The 21,488-nt window shown below is 53.3% G+C and overlaps 1 protein-coding gene across 3 annotated transcripts in view; it reads left to right on the top strand.

The window, feature by feature from the left end:
- Positions 1–14,784: 14,784 nt before the first annotated feature.
- The window catches only part of FGFR2 (fibroblast growth factor receptor 2), a 102,362-nt gene continuing 95,658 nt past the window's right edge, over positions 14,785–21,488 (top strand). For all 3 annotated transcript variants that reach the window (XM_082722680.1, XM_082722679.1, XM_082722678.1), the window contains exons 1-2: positions 14,785–14,916; positions 18,869–19,160. In XM_082722680.1, coding sequence (XP_082578806.1) covers positions 18,992–19,160 — 169 coding nt within the window. In that variant the 5' untranslated portion in view covers positions 14,785–14,916; positions 18,869–18,991. The remainder of the gene's footprint in view (positions 14,917–18,868; positions 19,161–21,488) is intronic.

The raw sequence follows: 21,488 nt of genomic DNA, 5'->3' as shown, positions 1-21,488 counted from the left end.
GGATTTAAGTGTTCTGCCATGAATTCAGCCCCCAGCTTAAGCTTCAGCAGATTTAGATCCCAGCACGGTCACGTAGAAAACAGCTCCTGGAAAGTGTGTTTGAAGCTTGGGATGGAAAAGTGCGGAGCGTTGGGTGTCTTGTGGTCACCGGCAGACTCAAGTGGGCCAAGTGGACATTTAGGGTCAGTGAGAGCTCCCCGTTTGCATCAGGAATGTCCAAACCAGGGAAGAAGTGGCGAGTCCAGGACAGTGTGGCTTCAAAGCCAAGCCATGCTCCCGGCCATCTCTCGCCCATAGAGGGAAAGGTGGAAAGTTTCCTTGTTTCCATGATTCGTGTCTCCAGCCACACGTCTCCCTGCCGCTTCAATGTCAAGCTGGGACCGCTGTGTGACCGATCCTTCTGCCCGGGCTGCTGTGAGTCCTTAGCCACCAGTGGGGTCTTTAGCACCACAAAGGGGAGCGTCATCCTCCATCCTCCAAGAGTGGTCTCCTGCGGTGGATTAAAGATGGCCGCGAATTTTCTGCTGCTCCTCCTTCCTCCAAGGGCCCCTTCCCACGCCCCTTGGATTTGGGCTGGCCTGACTGGCTTGGATGAAAGGGATGGGAGGGAGCCTCTGGGGCTGGGGTCTCCCAGGTCTGCAGCTTCTGCTCGGAACCCAGCGCTACCCCCGCGAGAAGCTCAAGCCCTGCGGAGGGACTGTAAAGAGGGAAACTGAGGCTCTCTGTTGACGGCCCACCGGAGCTCCCAGATGACAGCTTGCACACATCGCTGACCGTGCGAGTGGTTGAGAGAGTGGGTATTCCTGCCCAGCGAAGCTTCCAGATGAGCGTGCCCCTGGTGACTCCACTGCAGAGCCAAAGACCCCCAGCTGAGCCCAGCCAACCCACACGACTGTGGGGAGAGCGACCGGCTGCTGAGGCAGTCAAACATGCCTCCGAATCATGATAAAAAGGAGGTCCTGGCTCAAGAGCCCCAGGTGGCCTCTCACCTGGCTTCCTTGACCTTGGCAGGTGCTCTGGGCTGAGCCGAGGCTGTGAGCGGCAGGTGCTGAGGATGACCTCCTCGGCTGCTGGAAGAGTCGACTGGCTTGTGGCGAGGGCCTGACTGGATTGCACCTGGAGATGTTCCAGAAGGATCTGCAGCTTGGACTCTCCCTCCCCCACAACCTAACAGGGAGCATTTCCTCTGAGCGGAACTTCCACACGCAGGCCCCTAGGAGGGATCCATAAACTAGGGTTATTAACCAGCTGAGAGGCCAGGAGCTCCGGACCCAGGGCTTTGACGCTAGGAAGATTCAAACATCACCACATTTGTTTATTTTGTTTTACGTTTCTGAGCGAATGTATATTTCTTCATGTTTAGAGATTGGCAGCCCTGGAAAATGAAGTTTATTTATCCACCAGATACACATCATATAAACAGCTGCAAACGGCTTCCCCCTACTCCCCCCGCGGCTGTGGCTCTTGGCTCTGACCTGTGGGACCGCTCTGTGACGGAAAGGTGGTTTCATTTTCTGGCATGCTCTGCCCTTGGCCTGGCCTTGGGGTGGTGCCTGTGGGCAGTGGAGACCCTGCATTCTGGGACCCAGGTAGTGGGGACACTAAGTCTTGGCTGCAGGAGGGGGTGGCTTTCAGAATCCTATCTGGTTGCCTCCAATCATTCCCGGTTTGTGCTTACTTGTTCATTCAACAAACCGATAGCCCTCTTTCCCGAGCCCTGTGCTAGCCCCTGGTAATGCAGGGATGATCAGCCCAGCACCGCCCCTCCCGGGGGGGACCCTTACCCTGAAGGTGAGAGCCTCGAGAAGCAGTGTCTTGGGGGAAACGGTGACTTCCCTCTGGGGCGTCTTTCAACCCCAACGGAGCCTACCCGCCTCTTCTATTTCCCCAGCGGCTACAGCTGTCCCTCGTCCTCCCTGCCCTCTTCCCATCTGTGCTGGGGGATGGGGGGGTGAACTTAAGGACGTTTCCGGAAATGAGGAGAGGTCAGGATGCTAAAGTGTTTGGAAGTCATTCTAGAGGACGCCCGCGGAGGCCCTCGCTCTCCATGAAACTCTGCTTGTGGGACTGCTCTGGCTTTGCACGTGTCCCCATTTATTAAACGTGGAGGCGCTCAGCTTCGGCGTGAGATCCCAGGGCTGCTGATGGGATCCATCAAACCTTTCCTTCACTGCCTGTCGAAGGCGGATGGACGGAAGAAACGCACAAGGGCGGTGGTCAGCCAATACCCAGAGTCTTGTATGTAATGCACATCCCCAAGAATGATGGCTCCTGGAAGGCTCACTTGGCAAGAGTGTTTGGATGTTATTGTTTTTCTTTCTAGGAAGAGCGGTTCACATTTACAAGATGGATGATTATTGGGCCAGGCGCGGCAGAGGGTGCAATTTCTTGCCTGAAAATTACTCGTCTTCTGAACCTTTCAGCCACTGAGTCAGCCCCTTGCTTTGTCTTTGCTTCTTCCTGGCGGGGCTGGGTTCTTCCTATCTGCATTTCCTAACAGGAAGGCTCTTTTTTCCCGGCCAGCTGGGCAGCAGGATTTCCAGGGTGGTACCGCTTCTCCGTTCTCACTCTTTAATCAGTTCAACCTGCCAGTGGGCGCAGCACCTGAGATCTGGCCTTCCAGAGCAGGTGGGACTTGAAGAGTGGCCAAGACGTGCGTTTGGACAGCCCGGGGGTGGAGGGGGGCTCGCAGGCAAAGGGGCAGCCTGAGTTAAGGGCTCTAGGGAAAGCTGAACCTGTGCTGAGACAGGGACAGTCAGGAAGGCAGGACAGAAGGAGGCGCCATTTCTCAGGCTCTTGCCACGCGTGCACCAGCTGGCCCAATGCATGCCCGCCGGGACCCAGACCGCATGACCGTAGAGTTGCCCGGTGCCTCCCCCATTGGTTAAGCACCAGCCAGAGGTCTGGTCCCCATGCTAGGAGCTTTTCTGCCATTACCTTGTGTTTTGGGTTGAATTTTGTCCTTTTGAAGTCCTAACCCCATGATCTATGAATGCGACCTTGTCTGGAAATAGGATCTCTGCCGATGGAATCAAGTTAAGACGAGGTCGTCATGGCGCGTCCCCCTTCAGTGGACTGGTGTCCTCGGAAGAAGAGGAAAATTGGGACCCAGACCTGCAGGGAGAAGGCTGACTCCAGACAGAGGCAGAGCGGCAAGACGGGGACTCGGTGACAGCCAGCCACCGCCAGGAGCAGGAGAAGAGAGGGAGAAGTCTCCCCTAAGAGGGAGCATGGCCCCGCTGACCCCTTGATTTGGGCCTTCTAGACACCAGGACTGTGAGACGAGTCACCTGGCCTGTGGCACTTGATTCCACTAGCCCTAGGAAACCAGTACGCCGGGTGTTACCCTACACCGTTGTCACCCCACTTGTGGTTGGCAAATAATGGCCCCTGTCCCTCGATGTCCATTCTCTACTCTCCAGAAGCTGGTGAAAGGACTTGCACTTGTTGAAACAGGGAGCATACCTGGGTGGACCCGACCTGATCACCTGAGCCCCTGAAAGCAGAGTCGTCCAGCTGGAGCAGAAGAGGTGCCTCAGGGGGGGAAGGCACAGAGACTCGGAGGGCGATGGGGGCTGGAATGAAGCTGCCGGCTCTGAACATGAAGGCCAGGCGCTGAGGGAGGCTCCGGCTGCCGGGCAGGCCAGGAAACAGCAACTGAGTTCTGCAGCCATGAGCAACTGCCTTCTGCCAACAACCAGAACACGCCCGGAACAGGTTCTTCCCCTGGAGTCTCCAGGAAGGAACACAGCTCCGCCGATGCCTTGATTTTGACGGAGTCCCCCCCGACCTCTGGCCTTACAGAACTGTGATCTGAGAAATATGTGTTGTTTCAAGCCACTAAGTTTATGGTTACGTGTTCTGGCAGCCCTAGGACACCCATGCACCATGTATAAACCGGATGGAGCAGAGAGAGGTTAGCCACCTTGCCCAAGTTCAGATGAAGGCTCGGTGGAGAAGTAGGCACGGGGACCCAGCTCTGACTGAAACCAATGTCCACGACTTACCTGTTGGAAGCTGAAGACATTTGAGGCAAAAGTGAATGACGGGTAAAGTGAGGCAGAGAACATCATTGATGTGACATATGGGGGCCGGCAGGGGGTAAGGGTGGGTAGACAGGGGGACTGGTGATCCCCACGCTGATAGGGGGTTGGTACCCACCAGACATGGCTGACACGGACAGGGTCAGGAGAAGGTGCTGGGAACCCCACAGGCTCGAGCAGAGAGCCAGCCCTGACCACCAGAACCAGGTAGAGTGGCAGAGGCTGGTGCTGGCAGGCAGCCAGAAAAATGGGCCAAGTGTGTGAGGGCACATTTGTAGCAGGAGGGTGGTCTGGCTCCATCCCGGACCAAAGTTCTATTTTCCCCATAAACTAACTCCCCATAAGCTAGCTAAGACCAGGTAAGAAACCACAGTGGTGGAAGGCTGTCATCCCGAGATTTGTGGCCACGTCCTCTGGGACCCACACGACCCACAGGAAGGCGGGACCCAGGATGGCCCGTGAAGCACCGTTCTGTGGTGACATGGTCACTGGGTTCTAAGAAATGGATGGTGACCAGGATTTCTCCTGAGGACGGGTGCCAGAGGCTGGCTGCTGAGGACCTGCCAACAGTGGTGAAACTGGCTGGTCCCTTAAATGTCTGGGATCTCACAGAGATTGTCCACTGTGGCAAGACTCTGCCCTGGGGAACTGAACACAGCCACACATTTCGTACTCACATTTGATGACCAAACAAATAGCATCCTCACGTCCCAGTCAACAACCAGATGCTACTTCATTCAAGAGAAAATATGGCGGGTGCCCGGCTGGCTTAGTCAGGAGGGCGTGTGACTTGTAATCTCAGGGTTGTGAGTTTGGGCTCCACGTTGGGTGTAGAGATTACTTAAAAATAAAACCTTAAAAAAGATACCTTTAATTAAAAAAAAAAAAGAGGAAACAGGACATTCTATAGGATTACTATCATTAACACCAAATATACAAATAGCTCTGTCAATTCATAAATGAATCACTTTGAAATAGGCCCACGTCTGCCATACGGTGGCCCCAGAAACCAAGCCCAGGGAAAGCATTACAGAGTTTCTGATCAGGGCTGACCCCCTTCTATTTAATGGAGACTTTTCCAGTGTGAGCCCAGGATGGAAGGAAAAGGCAGGTAATGCCCAGTGCTCTCTGGGAAGAATGCCCACTCCCTTGGACTTGTCCCAACCAGTCACTCAAAAGTTAGTGGCTTTTCCCCAGTATTGGGTTGCCATAGAAAATATAGAACCCAAAGTTCAATCTGAGTTTCAGAAAAACAATAATGTTTTTAAAAGATTTTTTAAATTTTATTTATTTATTTGACTGAGATCACAAGTAGGCAGAGAGGCAGGCAGGGGTGGGGGGGATGGGAGAGCAGGCTCCCTGCTGAGCCTAAGACCCCGAGATCATGACCCAAGCTAAAGGCAGAGACCCAACCCACTGAGCCACCAGCACCCTGAAAAACAATAATTTTTAACGTAAGTATGTCCCATGCAGTATTTGCTCATACAATATTGGGGAATGCTTCTACTAAAAAAAACATTTTTAAAAAAGTGTTTATCTGAAATTCTAATTTAACTGGGTATCCTGCATTTTTATTATTTGGTCCCCCAAACTAGCAGTGTTCTGAAGTGGTATCTTGTCTTATTTGGAGGAGACAAGGTGAACAAATGTCTTGGTTCCCATTTTGAAGCACACAGAGGACTTTTTTTTTTTTTTAAACAAAGGAAATGTCCTTGTCCCCAGAGGATGGGAGAAAACAATGCTTCAGGCGGACCCATGCAGAAGGTGCCCATCACCATGACAAGCTACCTCTGGAATGAACCTGCGTGATTTCGGGAAGACCTTTAGAAGAAAGTGAGCGAATGCTCTGCCCTCAACAGCTCTAGCTTCTGCAGGAATCAAGGCTTTTAGAGGTGAGTCTGCAATATGGTTACACCCAAAATTCACAACCTATGAATAAGGACACAGAGTCAGAAAAGCCAAGAAACTTGCCCAGAGTCACACAGCACAGATAAACAGGGGGAAGTAAGGCCAGGGTTAGGACAGGGCTACAAAGAAGGTTCTGCATGCTTCTAGTCTGGAAACCGGAGTCTCAGCTAACACACACCGACTGGTTGCCACGAACTGAGCACCCCCCTGAAACCTCCCATTCAATCCACACAAACTCAGGTAAGCACGTTAAGCAGGTTTATTACTCCAATGTACAGAGAAACATGTGGTCAGAGGGGCAGACATGAGGCCCTTTGGCAGCCAAACTGGCATACAGATCCCATGTTCCTAGCCACTTCCGGAGAGCAGATGATAAGACCTGTAGACTCACAGGCCAACCCAACAAAGGAGTTAATGTCTAAAAATTGAGACAATTAGGGGCTCCTGGGTGGTTCAGTTGGTTCAGTGGCTGCCTTTTGCTCAGGTCATGATGCTAGGGTCCTGGGACAGAGCCCTGCATTGGGCTCCCAGCTCAGTGGGGAGCCTGCTTCTCTCTCTCCCTCTGCCTCTCCTGCCAGCTTGTGCTCTCAATATCTCTCAAAAAAATAAATATCTTAAAAAAAACAGAGACAGTTACCGTAATCTGGATCGGAAGGCCGTCTCCTCCGGAAGGATTGGAAGAATGGGCTCCATTGGCCTACATTCCCAGTCTTGGGCTGCCCTGCCACTCTGGACCCTCCCCCACCGGGCCCACACCCCCTGCTCACCTATACAGGCAGCATAAGTGAAAAGCACACACTCAGAGATCAGGCTCCCTCCCTCAAGACCCTGTGACCTTGGGCATGCTCTCAGAGTATCCGCTGCCCAGTATCCGCTGTTATGACTGGGGTCATAACAGAATCCACTTCACAGGGCCCTCGTAATCAATACGTGATGATTCATGGAAGGCTCTGCTCACAGTTGTTTGGAATGTAATAGGAATCCAGTAAGTGTCCGCCACCTCGCACCCACTCTGTCCAGAGAGAGCAGTTGCCATGATTCTTGCCAATGGGGACCCACCAAGGCTCTGAGTGACCTGATGGTGGAGGAGGAGGATGGTGGTCCCCTCCTCTGGGCAGAGTGGCTGGCAAGCTGCCCAAGGATCCTGAGTGACCATCCAGATGGAGCCTGGACAGCTTCAATGAAACTGGAGAAAAGACCGAAAAAGATGGGGTACGTGGCTTTCAAAAGACAGCCCAGATCTAGGCTTGGGATGGCCTCCGTGAGAGGAGAGCCGGCAACCCCCGGCCTGGAGGCGGCCGGCCCGGGTGGAGACTGGGGCCTTAAGCTCAAACAGGAGGCCGGTAGTTGAAGCCGGTAAAGGCAGCTCTCTGGATTGAGGATCCAGGGGAGGAGTTGCCGCCCCAAGCTGTGGACAGAGAGGAAGCCGGAGAGAGCTTCAGGCCAGGCCAGGCCAGGCCCCGGGTGGAGACGGGGCAGGATCCCCCCGCCAGCCACGCTTCGGCAAGCTCCAGGATTCCTGCCGCAGACACGCCTCGGCCTTGATCGCTCATCACCTGCAGAGCCCGAACGAGTTCGGGGTGAGGCCTGGTGCAGACGGATCGCCCCTCCTCCGCGCTGGGCCTCCAACCCGCCTCGCGCCCCCAGTCCCCCAGCCCCCTGCCCCCGGCGCCGCCCGCCCCCGCATCCATCCTGCGCCTCTCCGGACGCGCGCTGCCACACGGGGGCGCTGGCACCCGCCGCGCGTACCTGCGCAGGGCCGGAGAACAAAGGGAGCCCTGGGGACCTTGGCCTCCTTCACCTGGAGCCACCTGCGCCCCAGGCTGCGGGCCCGAGCGCCACGCCGGCATCTGGCCCCTGGGAAGGAGTTAAGTTTTGCTCAACGCTGCTCTTAGAAATCTGTTAAAGAAATCGCTCCTCCCTTGATGGCCTTTCTCCCCAGCTTGGGGACAAAATATAAGAGCTCTGGGACTCGAAAAGGGTTACTGGGTTTGTGGTTTTACGATGCGTCCTGCTCTGTATTCTCCGTCTCCTTCCCGGAGTTAACCAGGATCCTGGCAGCATCATTTTTCTCCCATTTGGTTTATTAAAGTGAACTTCTTTTCACGGTTGGACGAAGTAGACACACACTCTGGGGAAGTGTGTAACAACCTCAACAGAAATCAAGGGGAAGCAGGGAGGAACGCCTGGTGGAAACCGGGTCATCGCAACGAAGGGAAACGTGCACCGCCGGCTTCCGCAGGCCTTGCCCTGATGCGGCTTGTATTCTCTAACTTCGAAACATACCTCATCCACTAGGTGCAAAACCCCGTGCTAATGTACCCGGATGCCTTAAATGGGAAACCCCAAAAGAGGCTAAGTTACAATCACCATCAATCAAGTATCTATTGAGGGCCCGTGAGCACAAAGGGCCTGTAGCAAACTGCCAGAGTCTGGCCAGGCAGCGCGCCCGGCCCTCCAACTGCGAGGCGGAGGAGGCAGCTGAGCTTTCTGGGTGTTCTAATGTAGTAGTCCCCGATTAACCCCTCTCCCCCCAAACTGATGCCCACGGTCAGATTCAATGGGGTGTTTTCGAAGTGCATTGCCCTCTTGGTTCAACCAGCCTTTCTCCCTCTGGGTTCCTGGCTCTGAACGCACAGCTCTGAGTTCCTGGGGACTTGAGAGAGGAGGAGTCCTCCCAAAGAGAATCAGAACCCACAGAAAACCCCTGTGGGGGCTCCTTCGAGTGGTCCCCAGAATCAGGACGTGATGCTAAAGACACCATATCACTTGGGTTCAGTCACCAGTAAGATTGCAGTTGTCCCACAAAGACCTTTCCTGGGAATCCCCAGGACTCTTGCCCAGCCGAGGAGTCAAGTCCCCACCCCTAAAGTCCTCTGGTAGCAGGACACCAGCGAGAATCCATGGGAGTTGGAGTGGGGGAGGCAGAAGCAGTTCCTGGGGACTCTCCTGGCTAAGGAGACCTCAGAGGAAAAGAGGAAGACAGGGTACTCTCCAATGTTCCTGTAATCCCAGCAACACTCAATTTGGTGGCCAGAGCCATTAGTGGCTGTTGAGCTTGTGAAATGTGGTTGACACTCCTGAAGGGCTGATGTGTAAGTTTTATTTAGTTTTAATTAACTTAACTTGAAATCCTCACACTGGCTAGTGGCTACCATATCAGACAGTGCAGGTAGAGCTCTAAGCAGGGACGGTGGGCAGGGGCAGCAATGGGACATCATGGTGAATCTCTTTCTAACTGCCCCACCCTGGCGAAAAGCACCTGCATATTTTCCTTCCAGTCTGCTGGGAGCCCATTGCTGTGGGGGTTGAGGGCAGGCCAAGGGTGTTGGGAAGGCGCGGAGCCTTGCAGTCAAGGACTGACATGCCAGAAATTGTTCCTAAGCAGCAATGGGCCAGGGATTAGAGGATTTTCCTGGTAGATACCATTACCAGTAGGCAGGGGTCAACAGCAGGGTTCCTAGACTGTGGTTTTAAAATACTTTAAAGGGTATGCTGATTTCCCCTAACGTGGTTGGGTCAATGACAATTTTTAGTGTCTCTGGAGGCAGCAAATGTTCAGCGATTGGAAAAGCTGGAGATCTTAGACAAATTTATTTTTTGAGGGGAGGCATTATGCAAGAGAAGCAAGGCCAAGTGGGGGGAGGGGTGGGACATGTTCAATGACTGTCCCAGAATCATATGGTTCTTGGCAAAACTGGGTTAAAAACCCAGGCCTTGGATGTCTTGGCCTGATGCTGTTCTACTGCACAACATGGCAGGTCAGATACACCTTGTGACTTTGGGCAGTGCAGACATTACATGTGGCTGGTTTGGCCAACCATCGAACTGACCAATCAATTTTCTTTCACAGATGGACAGGTGCCTGGTAGGATGCAGCCCTGGTAGTGGTGTGGGGGGGGTGGTTAGTGTTGAGCCCAAAGTAAAATTTCCCCAATTATTCCCCCTCCCGCTACTTTTACAGCAATTTTTGCTTGTCTTGAACCAGGATGCTGTCAAGGTTCCTGAACTGCCCATTCATCACCGTTGAGTAACAGACCTAGTTACCCAGTTTTAAATAGCAAGTGTGTGGCAGATTGTTAAGCCTTAATTCCTCAAACGCAATTCTTCAGAATTTTCCATTTCTATTTGTTTCATATTATTGTCGAGAAGAGTCATTTTTATGAACCTCAAACCTTCAAAACCTCCTCTGTTTTGAAGACTGCGAATTCAGCTCGTGAACTGCAGGTGTGTGAAAGAGGTCTAACAGTCTTAGGTACCTGAACTTGAAGGTTTCTTGGAAATGTTAACAGCAACAATGCTTCTTGGAGCACTTGAAGAAGTCAGATGAACCTATGATGTGTGGGTAACTGTTCTCTTGAAATATTAACACTTGGGAAGGCAATGAATTCTACTCACATATTTCAGCTCTGCCCTGAGTTGGACCACCTAGAAGCCATCATGTGGCACGGAGAGATGAAAATGGTTGACTTGCTATAGTGGCTGTGGGAAGGAATCGCAACCCCATCAGGAGACAAGACTTTTGGTTTCCCTCCCCTGAACCAGTGGTGTGACCCTGAGGCCACCACTTCCCCTCTCTGAGCTCCACTTGCCTCCCTTGTCAAATGTGGAGTGTCAACATGATGTTTTAACACATACTTCCTCGCCTCCGGGTCTGGTCTCCTTAGGAAGACCTATGCATGTCACTGAAGCCAGTTGGAGATCCGAGATACCATAAGAGCAGAACGTAGTGGTAATTTTAATTCAGGTGCTTCTCATGTTTATACAAAAATTCTTTCTTGGGGCCGAATTTTTCACCAGTGTTAAAACAGCTTCTGTCTGACCTTCCTCCTGCCTCTCTTGCCACCCCTAGGTGGGGAGCCGTGGGTACCAATAAGCATGAAGTTGCCTTCCATTCGGATAATCATTTGTATGACAGGCAGACATGCTGTGCACGCGGCATTCCGTCTCAGGTGGGCTTTGGGTAGGCGTCACCAGGTCCTTCAACTGGGGCAGAGGGTGGGCATGGGGAATTCAGAAGTCACGGCTACAGACTCTGTGAAAACCAGGCTTTAGGCATATCCGGGTGGGGCCAGTGGGTTCTAGGCTCTTCATTGAAACACTTGAATCCTTTCAATAGACCCAGGGTTAGGAATATTAAGAACAGCTAATAATGATTATAGGAGACACATTGCATTTCCAGAGCCATGAGGAGTATCTGAATAAAAACTGGTTTTGTCACACTTTCATTCATTTCGTCTTGTTAGTGACCCTATTAAAAAACTCCAAGATAGGTACCACGATTGTCCTCATTTTGCCTGAGAAAATGGAAAACTCCGAGGAGTAATGTGCCCAAGGTCACACAGCCATTGAGTGAAGACAGCGGCACCTTGCCTTTTGGAACCAAAGTGCCTTGCCTCAAAGCGAGGTAGGAATTCTGGAAGGACTGTGTCTCCAGGGACTCTTGGCTTTGAGATTCTGTTCTAAGTTTAGAATCATCGCTAATGTTCGATGTGTGGTGCTGGGATTTATAATATCGCTTCAGTGAAATGTGGTAAGTTCCCTGAAGATGGGACCGAGCTGTGAGGGGTCAGGCCCCTCCCCTCATCCCGGGAGTTAACTAGGCTAACCACAGTCCTTGAACTAGTCTATATATTCACCTCTCAAACGCTTCCTTCATGCTCCGGATATTATTGAGATGTAGCCTAAAGAATAAAATTCATACTTTCCCAGTGAGCTCAGGACATTAGAAGGGCTCATTAGCACTTAATGCCAGTGGCCTTTATTCATCTAAGTTTTCTATAGGGTGAAGGAACAACCACGCATTAAAAAACAAATTATTTAAAAAAAAATTCTGAATCTTTAGAGGAGAATGGCCCGTGGCTGCAAGGGCTCCCACCCCTCCGACCGACCGACCATCCCCCCCGCCCCCTGCTCCCCTCCCATAACCGATGGGCTAGCGACACAATTTGTTTCTTGAAAGTCATGGGGCTTCGGAGTTCTGGTGTCCTCATTTTTCTTCCTTCCATTGATGTATCATTACTAGAGTGAAAGAAAGAAGGGCGTCTCGAGGGCTTTTGAAGAAAAAAAAAAAGGTGGCTACTCAAGACATTTTGTAAAGGGGGGAAAATTGTGAAGAAAAGGGACGCCAGTGGGGGGCGGAGGGGTGGTGAATGTGGCCTTGTCTGGCCTTCTTTCAGCAGAAACCTGGTGCTGGCGTTGTAGTTCAGTGCAAACTGTCACCTTTAGTTCTTGCTGGCTTTTCTGCCCTTGGCCCTGAACCTCAACAGATTGGGGCTTATTTACCTATTCACACTCGGCCGGGGAAGCTCATTAATAGGGTTATTAGCAACACCATTCACGGGAGGCCATTGACAAAAGGGGTTCCAGCCACTTGAAGAGGGAAGAGAAAAAAAACTGTCCAGAGATTATTTTCTCATTCAGAAGCCTCACTGGTGTGAAAGCTTTCCTAGACCCTCTGAGATCACTTGAAGCCTAAATATGATGACAGAATTTGTTTTTGTTTAAAAAAAAAAAAAAAATGCCAAACATGCTTTTGCTTCTCTCAAAACTGAAGAAGGTTGCTGCTGTGGGCCTGTGGGCCTTGCTCCCTTAAAAACGGGAAAACTCTTAAGGGAATAAGGGTCTTGTGACGGATGGGTGTCTTTTCATCCCTAGAAAGAATAAATTCTGCAAATTGCATTTGGACATGAAAGTAGGTGTTCTGATTTGTCATTTTCAGCGGAAGTCTGCCTTTTTATTCAGTGTGTGTAAAGCTATTGATGATTGGGGTTAGGGACGATGGCTTCCTGCACCAGCAATTTATGTGAGAACGTGTTCACAGCATTTTGAATGGCTGACGGATATGTTGCAGGACAGGAAGGGAATCCGTCCTGAGACACTTGAGTTTCCCATTGGTGGGGAATATAAAGATGTTAAGTGCCAGGGCCTGAGCTGGCAGACATTCAGCCCCGTCTCTTTTTTGTGACCCCAGGTCTGACAACTTGAATAAGGTATTGGTATGTTCAGAACCATCCGGGTATATGAGCGGATCGGGCTGTGTGGCTGTGTGAGCAGACTGGTAAGATGTCAGTTCATGAAAAGACCTCTGGACCGATCCAGGTGAAAAGACTTGACCAAAAACATACGCCAGCACTTGGACCGATAATTTTGGTTGAGAATCTATTCTTTTTGCTGTCAGATTTCCAAAATAGAATTTCACAGCCATTTGCCTGAAGCATGTCAATGGATTTGATACTTCCAGCATGTAAGTCATTTCATGAAAGTTTTCTGTGATGTATCGTGAAGAAAAATTATTTTCTCATGATGCGTGGCACCTTCAAAAAAATTTTTTTTTTGTAAATGTTATTGAAGTGTGCTACGTCGGTGACCCAGGAGCAACTGCATTTCTCAGTGCTGGAAAAGTCGATTTTCCAGGTCAGTTTTGTACTCACTACTCCATCTATCTTCAGGCCTCAGAAGCATTCTGAAGCACTTTGGGGTTTAATGACCTTTTCTAAAGAAAAATAATTAAGGTTTTTATCTATATTGTCTTGGACTTAAGCACAAAAGCTTAGGAGCTGGATGAGTGGGGAGGAGAGAAAGTGTATTAAAAAATAAATTACCCCATTGCCACAGCCTCCCGAGAAAGGTAAATGGAAAACATGAACTTAAACCAGGTGCAGCCTGGCATTTAGTTGAAGAATCTGATTTTGCGGTTGAAGAATCTGAGATTCAGGAGGAGGAACTGCTTTGCTCAAGGCCACACAGCTATTTATAGCAGAGTCGTCTTTAGAATCTTTCTAATTTCTTTGGATTACTCCAGATATATATTACTAAACAACACTTTTTATTATTTTTTTTTTTCCCCTTTGTCGTTGCTGTTTTTGACTTTCTTGAGGGGAGGCCGGATTCAAAGTCAGGCTGTGCCCATAAGCGGCTGTGTGGCCCTGGGCCAATGACTTAACCTCTCTGCTCCTGTTTCCTTACCAGAAAGTGGGAATAGGACTTTCTGCGGGGCGTTGGGGCCAGGAAAAAAATAACCTGCTCAGCGTGTCCTGCCCAGAGGAGGACCTCCAGAGATGCTGGTTTCTTCCCTCACCGCGGCTGTTTTGCAGGACAGAGAAGTGCAATGTCCTGCAGACCTTCTCATCCACAAGTTTCAGTTGCATTAACCCCCACCCCCCCACCGCCCCGCCGCCCCCACCGCGCAGCCGGCAGGCAGGTCGTCATTTGTTTTCTGCCTTGAACTGAAACAACCAACGCGATCAGCCGGCGCGCCGTCGGTCTGGGTCCCCGGGGAAGGAGGGGGCGGTGGCGCGGGGCGAGGCCGTCGCCGCACCTCTCGCGGCCGGCGGTGGCCGCGGTCTCGGGCGGCTCGCGGGCGTCGGGAGCCGCGCCGAGTCGGGGCGGCCGGGCGCGCGGCGCTGATTGGCAGAGCGGGCGCCGCCGTCCAGGAAACGGCTCGGGTTTCAGCGGGGGCGTGACCCGCGGGGAGGGGGCGGCGGCGGCGGCGGCGGCGGCGGCGGCGGAGAGCGCAGCCGAGAGCCGAGCGGGCGGGCGGCGGGTGCGGAGCGGGCGAGCGAGCGAGCGCGGCCGCCACAAAGCTCGGGCGCCGCGGGGTCTGCGCGCGGCGTAGCTGGCCCGGCGCGGCGACTGCTTCCCGGGCTGGCGGGGCCCGGGCGCCCCGAGGCCGCGGCTTTCCAGGGCGCCCCGAGCGTTCGCAAGTTGCGAGCAAAGTTTGGGGGAGGAGACGCCGAGCCTGAGTCCTTTCTTCCTCTCGCTCCCCAAACCCGAGGGCAGCCGGCGGGCGTCATGCCCGCGCTCCTCCGCAGCCTGGGCTGCGCCTGAAGCCTCGGAGCCTGGGCGCAGGCAGGACCCGAGGACCGCTCGGTTTCGGAGTTTCCCCCGAGTTCGTCGCTTGCTGCATCCCGACTCGCGCCGGGCGCGGGGACAGACCGGCGGCCGAGGAGCGTTGCCATTCAAGGTAATCGCCGCGTCGGGTGCCTCGGGGAGCCTCGCCCGCCGGGGAAGCTGGCGCCGCGGGAGCGCGGGACGCCGGGCGCACCGTCCCCCGAGCGGAGGGCGCGGGGGACTGGCACCGTGGAGCCTGTTCCCCCTCCTCCCTCTTTGGCTGCGTAGGTGATGGGGGAGCCGGGTGCGTGCTGACCGCGGCCCCTCGGGAAGGTCTGCCTCTACGTACACCCCATCCAGATGCTGACATCTGCCTTTGGCGCTGACACCCCCTCCCTGTCAAACTCCGGCGGGCGCCGTTCCACGGGCCGGCGCGATCCTCCGACCCCAGGGCGGTCAGGCGAGTGGCGGGACTAACTCGCTGGTGGTTCGACCCCGCGGGTCCGGGGTTCGGAGGGGCATCGTCGGGGTGCCTCATTCCGGGGTCTGAGGGGCGCTCGCCTGTCCCATCCAGTCCGGGGTGGGCGGATGGAGACCCTTCCCGGGGAGGGAGCCGCTGGATGGGACCGGCGCCCTCTCCATATAGGGCTGGCTATGCTCGGGGGGTGGCACCTTGGGCGGGTAGGCCGCTGGGGTTCCCCGGTTTCAGTAACCGGCGCCCCTCTCCCGCTGCCGCCGTCGGTGCTGGAGGGAGCGCCCCGCGCCTGGGGCTAGGGGGCGAACTGGACCGACTTTTCCTAGCTCGCCGCCTGCTCAGCCGGCAGCAGCTCGGGGGTGTCGAAAGCGCCGGCGAGTTCTAACTTGCGCGCCCATTCTTTCAGCGCCGGGGCCGCGCCGGGGAGTCAGCCGAGGGCCCTGCCAGGCGCCGGCTCCCACCCTCGCGGCCACAGGGCCAGGCTTCGGGGTCCCGGCCGGGCGCGCCGAGTCGCCGCCGCTTCCTTCGAAGCTCGGCTCCCGCCAGACCCTTCTCCGGGCCTGCCTTCCTCCGGCCCAATTCAATAAAACCTGCCCTTAAAAGCAAACCTGCTTTCACACTCGGGGCACCCATTATGTGTTTGGTGTGAAACGCTATCAACATTTAAAACCCCATTGTCCCCCTGGTCCCAAATCCCTGTAAATCTTCCACTGGCCGCGACTCATTTTCATCTGAAAAGCCTGTTTAGTTTGAATAGAAAAGCAATCAGGCGCCCCTCTCCCTCTCCCTGGAATGTCAATTAAAATGCAGATTTCTCTGAGCTCTTTAGCGCCCCAAGAAGGGGGAGAAAAACAGGATATTCCAGGCAAGCAAATGAAAGAAATGCTACAATGGAACAGGGGCTGGTGGTGCTCAGGAGTTCCCCAAAGCTGCGGCAAGTTCTCACTGGCTTGCTAACATTTACCAGGGCATGGATTGTCGTCCTGGATCAGCCTGTATTTTGTGTTTTTTGAGATTTCTGTATGTTGAAGAATCTCTTCTCCAAACCCCCTTCCCTCACCCGCCCAGATTTGACCCCTGATAGCTCCCTCCATTACTCAGCTCAGAAGACAAGGAGAACAGTGGGGAGGCTTTGAGCTCACTGATAGGTCTGCCCCCTGGGGGGACCCAGGCATCCCAACCTTGCCTGGCACTGTTGACTTTCCTGATGTAGAATCCACCAGAAACAAAGCACCCAAGTGCTCAGCATGGGTTAGGCGGCCGAGGACAGATAAGCGCTCAGCGATAGAAGCTCCGTTAAGGTAGGACTGTGTTGGTTTGTCTTCTTGGAGTGTAGGGGGGGTTGGGGAGTATTTTGGTTAATTGAGCTCAGCATGAACCTGGCATAGGGGCCACTCGCCAGCCAGGCCCCCTTGCTTGTCACTTTGCCCGTCTATGGGGGCAGGCTTGTGTCCAGGTGAAAACGGACCAGGGGAGCGGGTGGCCACGGAGAGCCGTCCATCATAGGGAGGGTGACAACTCCTCCCTGGGCCCAGGCTGAGAAGAGAGTTCCCTTTCAAGGGGAAAAATAAACACGCTGGGGCTTTCACTGAGGCTCAGACTCCAGGAAGGATTATGGTATTGAAGGCAGGAAGCCGGGATTGTGGCCGCCAGCAGCCTGCTGGGCCTGTGTTCCCAACACCGAGCCTCGGGACCTAATTATCCTGCCTAGGAGGTCCCTCCACACTTGTGTCCACTCTGGTGAGGAGCTGTGCAGACCTGCTGCCTTAGGCCTCCGCCTTCCAGAGATTCGGGCAGGGGGCGGCCTGGGGCCTCGAGCTGGTAATGGCTAAAATTCGAGTTTCTCCTGCAAGCCGATGGGATGAATGAATGGTGTGAGATTTAGCTGGTTTAGGTCACTGGCCTGTTTTCTCTGCTTGCAGCAAAGGAGGCCCCTCTGCGCCGGGACAGGTGTGTGATGAGGCCAGGGAAGCAGCCCAGGATGAAATCTCCTGCTAGGATTTAAGATTGTTTAATGAAGTTCTATCAGAGGCAGAACATTCCCATGCATTCTGGAAATGCTTAGTAAATCGATGAGAATGCTTGTGTACTTTCCTCCCACACGTGTGTAGAAATAGATACGGAGTTATCTTTTGAGGCTCTTAACTTCAAGAGGAAAGAAAATTGAGGTGGGGGGAACATCCTTCAAGCAAGCCTAAAATAGAGGGTGTGCTCACAGGCACACGCTTTCCTTGCTTTTGCCCTGAATCACACCGTTTCATATGTGCTTTCTTTTGAAGCGGAGGTTTTCTTCTTTCCTTCCCAGGAACTAGTGCAGCATTCTCTTTTCCCATTTTAATCCTTAGTCAAGGCTAGCAGGAACAGTTTTTCTGATGTAGCTTTGGAGAGACTCAGGCAATGTTGAAGTCTTACATGGCAGTATTTGGAAACATCGAGTTGGCATGCCAAAAATCCAGGCTTTGGAGATTTTTATATTAAAGTTCTCACTCACCCTTACACTCCTCCCCTCCCCAAAGTGAGGTTCGTTTGTTTCACCCAATCTGTGATTGTTTCAAATGTTCTCAAGTTTGTATATTTCGGTTGTGCACTTAGTCATGGAGGATAATGAATGCACTTAAAGTTATTTGGAATAATTAAGCTTGGACAATTCTCTTTGCTTTTGGGTCACATGGGTGCCCAGACCAATGAGTGGAGCACCCTCTGTAATTTTTGAAGTCTTAACTAATAGGTTAGCTTATTGGAAGTTATTGGCCCAATCACATACCAGGGCAGTAATTTGCACATCACCTTCGTTCTTAATAAACACCTGCCTTCGCAGCCCCTCCCTTCCATCACGAACCCGTGTGGGCTGAAGACAGTTACCGGGCGCGGGGAGGGGGGGGTGTTGCGCCTAGTGGCAGTGGAGGGGGATTCAGGCTTTGAATGTATTGGCGGCTCCGTTCATTCTCCTGTAAGTGGCTGCTTGGTGAAAGATGGAAATACATTTCCGTATTGGAAAATGAATCCTGACGAGTGTAAACTGGTGGGGGCTTTCTGGTCGCCTTCCTGGGGTTCCCTTTATTTTGCTGGTCTCCTTTCTGGTCCAGTGCTACAGGGAGCCTGGGGCCAGCCACTCTGCTGCAGCCCCCGCAGAAATTCTGCACATAGACACCTCCACCGTCCAGCTGTCTGAAGCCCCGTTGGCCTAAGAGAAGTTAACAAGGCGGGTTCTGCCAACCCGAGCACTGGTTAACTTGCTTTTGTAGTTGCCCTTGAAACTAAGGTCGTGTTGCTTCTGCGTTTTGAGGGCTGCAGAGGTGACAGTGGATGGCAGAAGAGAGTGCGCCTTGCCTAACCCGAGTGGCCGCCGGGAGCTGTGTCCTGGAGCTACTCCTTCATCTCCGTTTTTTAAAAGTCTGCTTTCTTCCGATCAGCCCGACATGGCCCGCGGGGCACCGGTCTGGCGGGAGCACCTGGGACCCTGAGGCGTGCGGCCCAGGCGTTTGCAGATAATGCCGAGGAACTGCTGGCACCCGTCCGAAGAGGCTGAGACACTGTTGTAGCCCACTTGGGTTTGCACCCGTTGGCCCTGGGGAGGATTTCACTGACTCGCCGACTCTGTCTCCCCTAGAGGCTGCAGCAGCTGCGGGAGCGGCGGCCAGACCGGCAGCGGCTGCGGGAGCACCTCGGCTCCGGAGCCCACCGCAGGCTGGAGGCGTTGCTGGCAGTCCATGCTCGCAGGCGACGTGTGCAGATGGGAGTGACGTCCACATGGAGATATGGAAGAGGACGGGGGATTGGCGCCGCCGCAGCCATGGTCAGCTGGGCCCGCTTCGGCTGCCTGGTCGCGGTCACCATGGCAACCGTGTCCCTGGCCCGGCCCTCCTTCAATTTCGTGGAGGATACCACATTAGAGCCGGAAGGTAAGTTGTTTCCTCTCACCCTTCAGGTCACCAAGTTTGTTTGGAGATGTGTCTGGGGAAGTGGCCCTGAGGTCAAGGCCTGCATTGTAAGTGAGTCTTTAAGAGCAAGGCGCATGGGCTCTCTGCTCCCCGGCAGGTCAGAGATTGGCAACTCCCACCTCCCCCAAAGTCAGAGATGGCGGGAGACGCTTCCTTGCTGTGATACTATGGTCAGAAGGGTCCAGTTTGGTGGCTTCTCGGCGTGTGCGTCTGTTTTCCTGCGCGGGCTGAGGGAGGCAGCCGGCCCTTCCCCTTTCTCCCCCGCCCCGGGGAGCTGTGGGAGGGGGACGTCTAGGTGAAGGCCATCTAGAGCCTTCCCGGCAGGAGCAGTCTTACTGGAGGGAGAGTCTCGCTTCGGATGTAAAGAACTGGCTATTTTCTGACAAAAGGAGCCGCAAAGGGAGATTGCCAACATCTGAAATGCTGACATTTTATTTTCATTGTCTAAGGAGAAAAAGAAGCTTCTGGAGCTCACAGAGATGCTTGATGGTTAAGCTTTTTTTTTTTTTTTAAAGCCACTGTAAGTCCTAATACCTCAGCAATACGTCACAGAAGCTGCAAATTCTGTTTGAGGTGAATTTGTAAGTGATGGTACCTGCGTGTCTCCCACATCTGTGACAACTTCCAGGTTGACCAGGCCACACACTGGTGTTTCAGCTTTGGAAATTGAATTCTCAAGGGAGAAAGCCAGTTGCGAACACTAAGTGGGAGCGAATTACTCAGCCGGGCAGGTCTGGAACCTCTTTCCTGGGTCTTTCCGAGACGACAGTAGCCAAGCCCTCACTTGGGGCGGCATTGAAATCTGTCATCAGCCGAGAATATTGGTAGCTGAGTTATTTTTCGAGTGGTAATCCGAGAATAAAATGGCAGATCCCAGCACTCATCGCCACTTAATGAACCTGTTTGCTGAGAGCCCACCTGGTGCTTGCTTCGCTTTGGGGGCCTGCCGGGGTCCTGAGTGGTCTGGGGTCAGTTCAGCTGTTCTGGAAAAGCACCCGGGGCCACAGGCTGGCCGAGGACAGAGAGCCTGGTCAGGACAACACGGGACGGAGGGCTGCATTCCTGCCTGAGGTGACCGCACTGAGAGAGGGGCTCCCAGTGGGACCCTCATGGAAGGATAGGAAAGAGCAACGGCTTTTCTAAAACGGCCCTGATTTTACCCAGAGCAGTCGCGCTCTGGCCAGATGCTGTGTCTCACACAGAGGCCTCGTGAGAACAGGTGCGGTGACGTCACAGTAGCTTCTCGGGGAGAGGAGTCTGGCAAGAGTCTGTGTCTGTGGCACTTATAGGCTCTAGCTACGGTGATGAGGGGACAGCCTCCTTGTGACCTGTGCTGGAACGTAAGCACACGTGTGATTTGCAAAGGCAGTACCTTTCTGCGGGGCTTAAAGGGAGAGAAAAGGGTCCTGCTTTCTGAACGTCAGGGCTGTACTTCTTTAATTTTGCTAATAATTAAAATCGATGTGTTTCCTAATTGCTGGTTTTCCCTTGAGTACGAGGCTCAGCACGCAGCCAGGCAGCTGAGCCAGGATTTCCCACCCGATGTGCCCGGAATGGCCCAGGTTAGGAAGAAACTGTCATTTTTCATTTCGATTCTCAGGGCAGCATATTCTTGGGAGTTTATCTCAGCAGAAAGTGTAAAACGGTCCTGGAGGACTTCTTTTCTCCTCCTTAATTACTGAGGAAAGTTTAAAATATGCAGGAAGAATGAGGTGGGGGAGAGAGGGGCAGAAACCATGGACAGCGATAAAATGCCCCCAAAGGTTCTTTGTGTAAAAATTTGTCGCCAACAATGGGAGTATTGTTGAAAGCAGGTCTTCCCAACCAGGGATCTGGGGCTGTTCTTGGGGGTTGGGGGTGGGGTGGTTCGCCAGTTCCCCCAAATTATAGGAAATAACTTCGCCAAAGATGTTTGATGCATTTTTCTGGGCTCACAGCTTCTGTGAACTTTGTGTCCAGGGTTGTGAGACGTTTTAAATGGAAGGCGCAGACCCGCAGAGGACTGGCTTTGGGAAAGCATGGGAACCCCCGCCCCTCTGTTTTCCTTCCTGCCCTCCCATGGTTTGATAAGGTGACCTTGAAAGGTCTTCATTAACGTTGTGTATATTAACGTCGTCAGGAGGCTTCTGGTTCCTTACGTTAAGAGATCACCAGGACGTTTCAGCATCCCTGAGAGCAGAGTGTGGACAGTGTGTGGCCTGATGTCTGCGGGGGACCCAGGACATGTCAGCCTCCTTGTTGCCTGCGAGATGGGCTCACGTGTCTGCTCTGTCCTGTGTGGGCTGGTCC

The sequence above is a fragment of the Mustela nivalis genome, assembly GCF_964662115.1.
Source record: "Mustela nivalis genome assembly, chromosome: 2".
In the NCBI taxonomy this organism is placed as follows: domain Eukaryota; kingdom Metazoa; phylum Chordata; class Mammalia; order Carnivora; family Mustelidae; genus Mustela; species Mustela nivalis.
The sequence above is the reverse complement of the archived record's forward strand: the minus strand, read 5'-3'. Positions and strand labels throughout refer to the sequence as shown.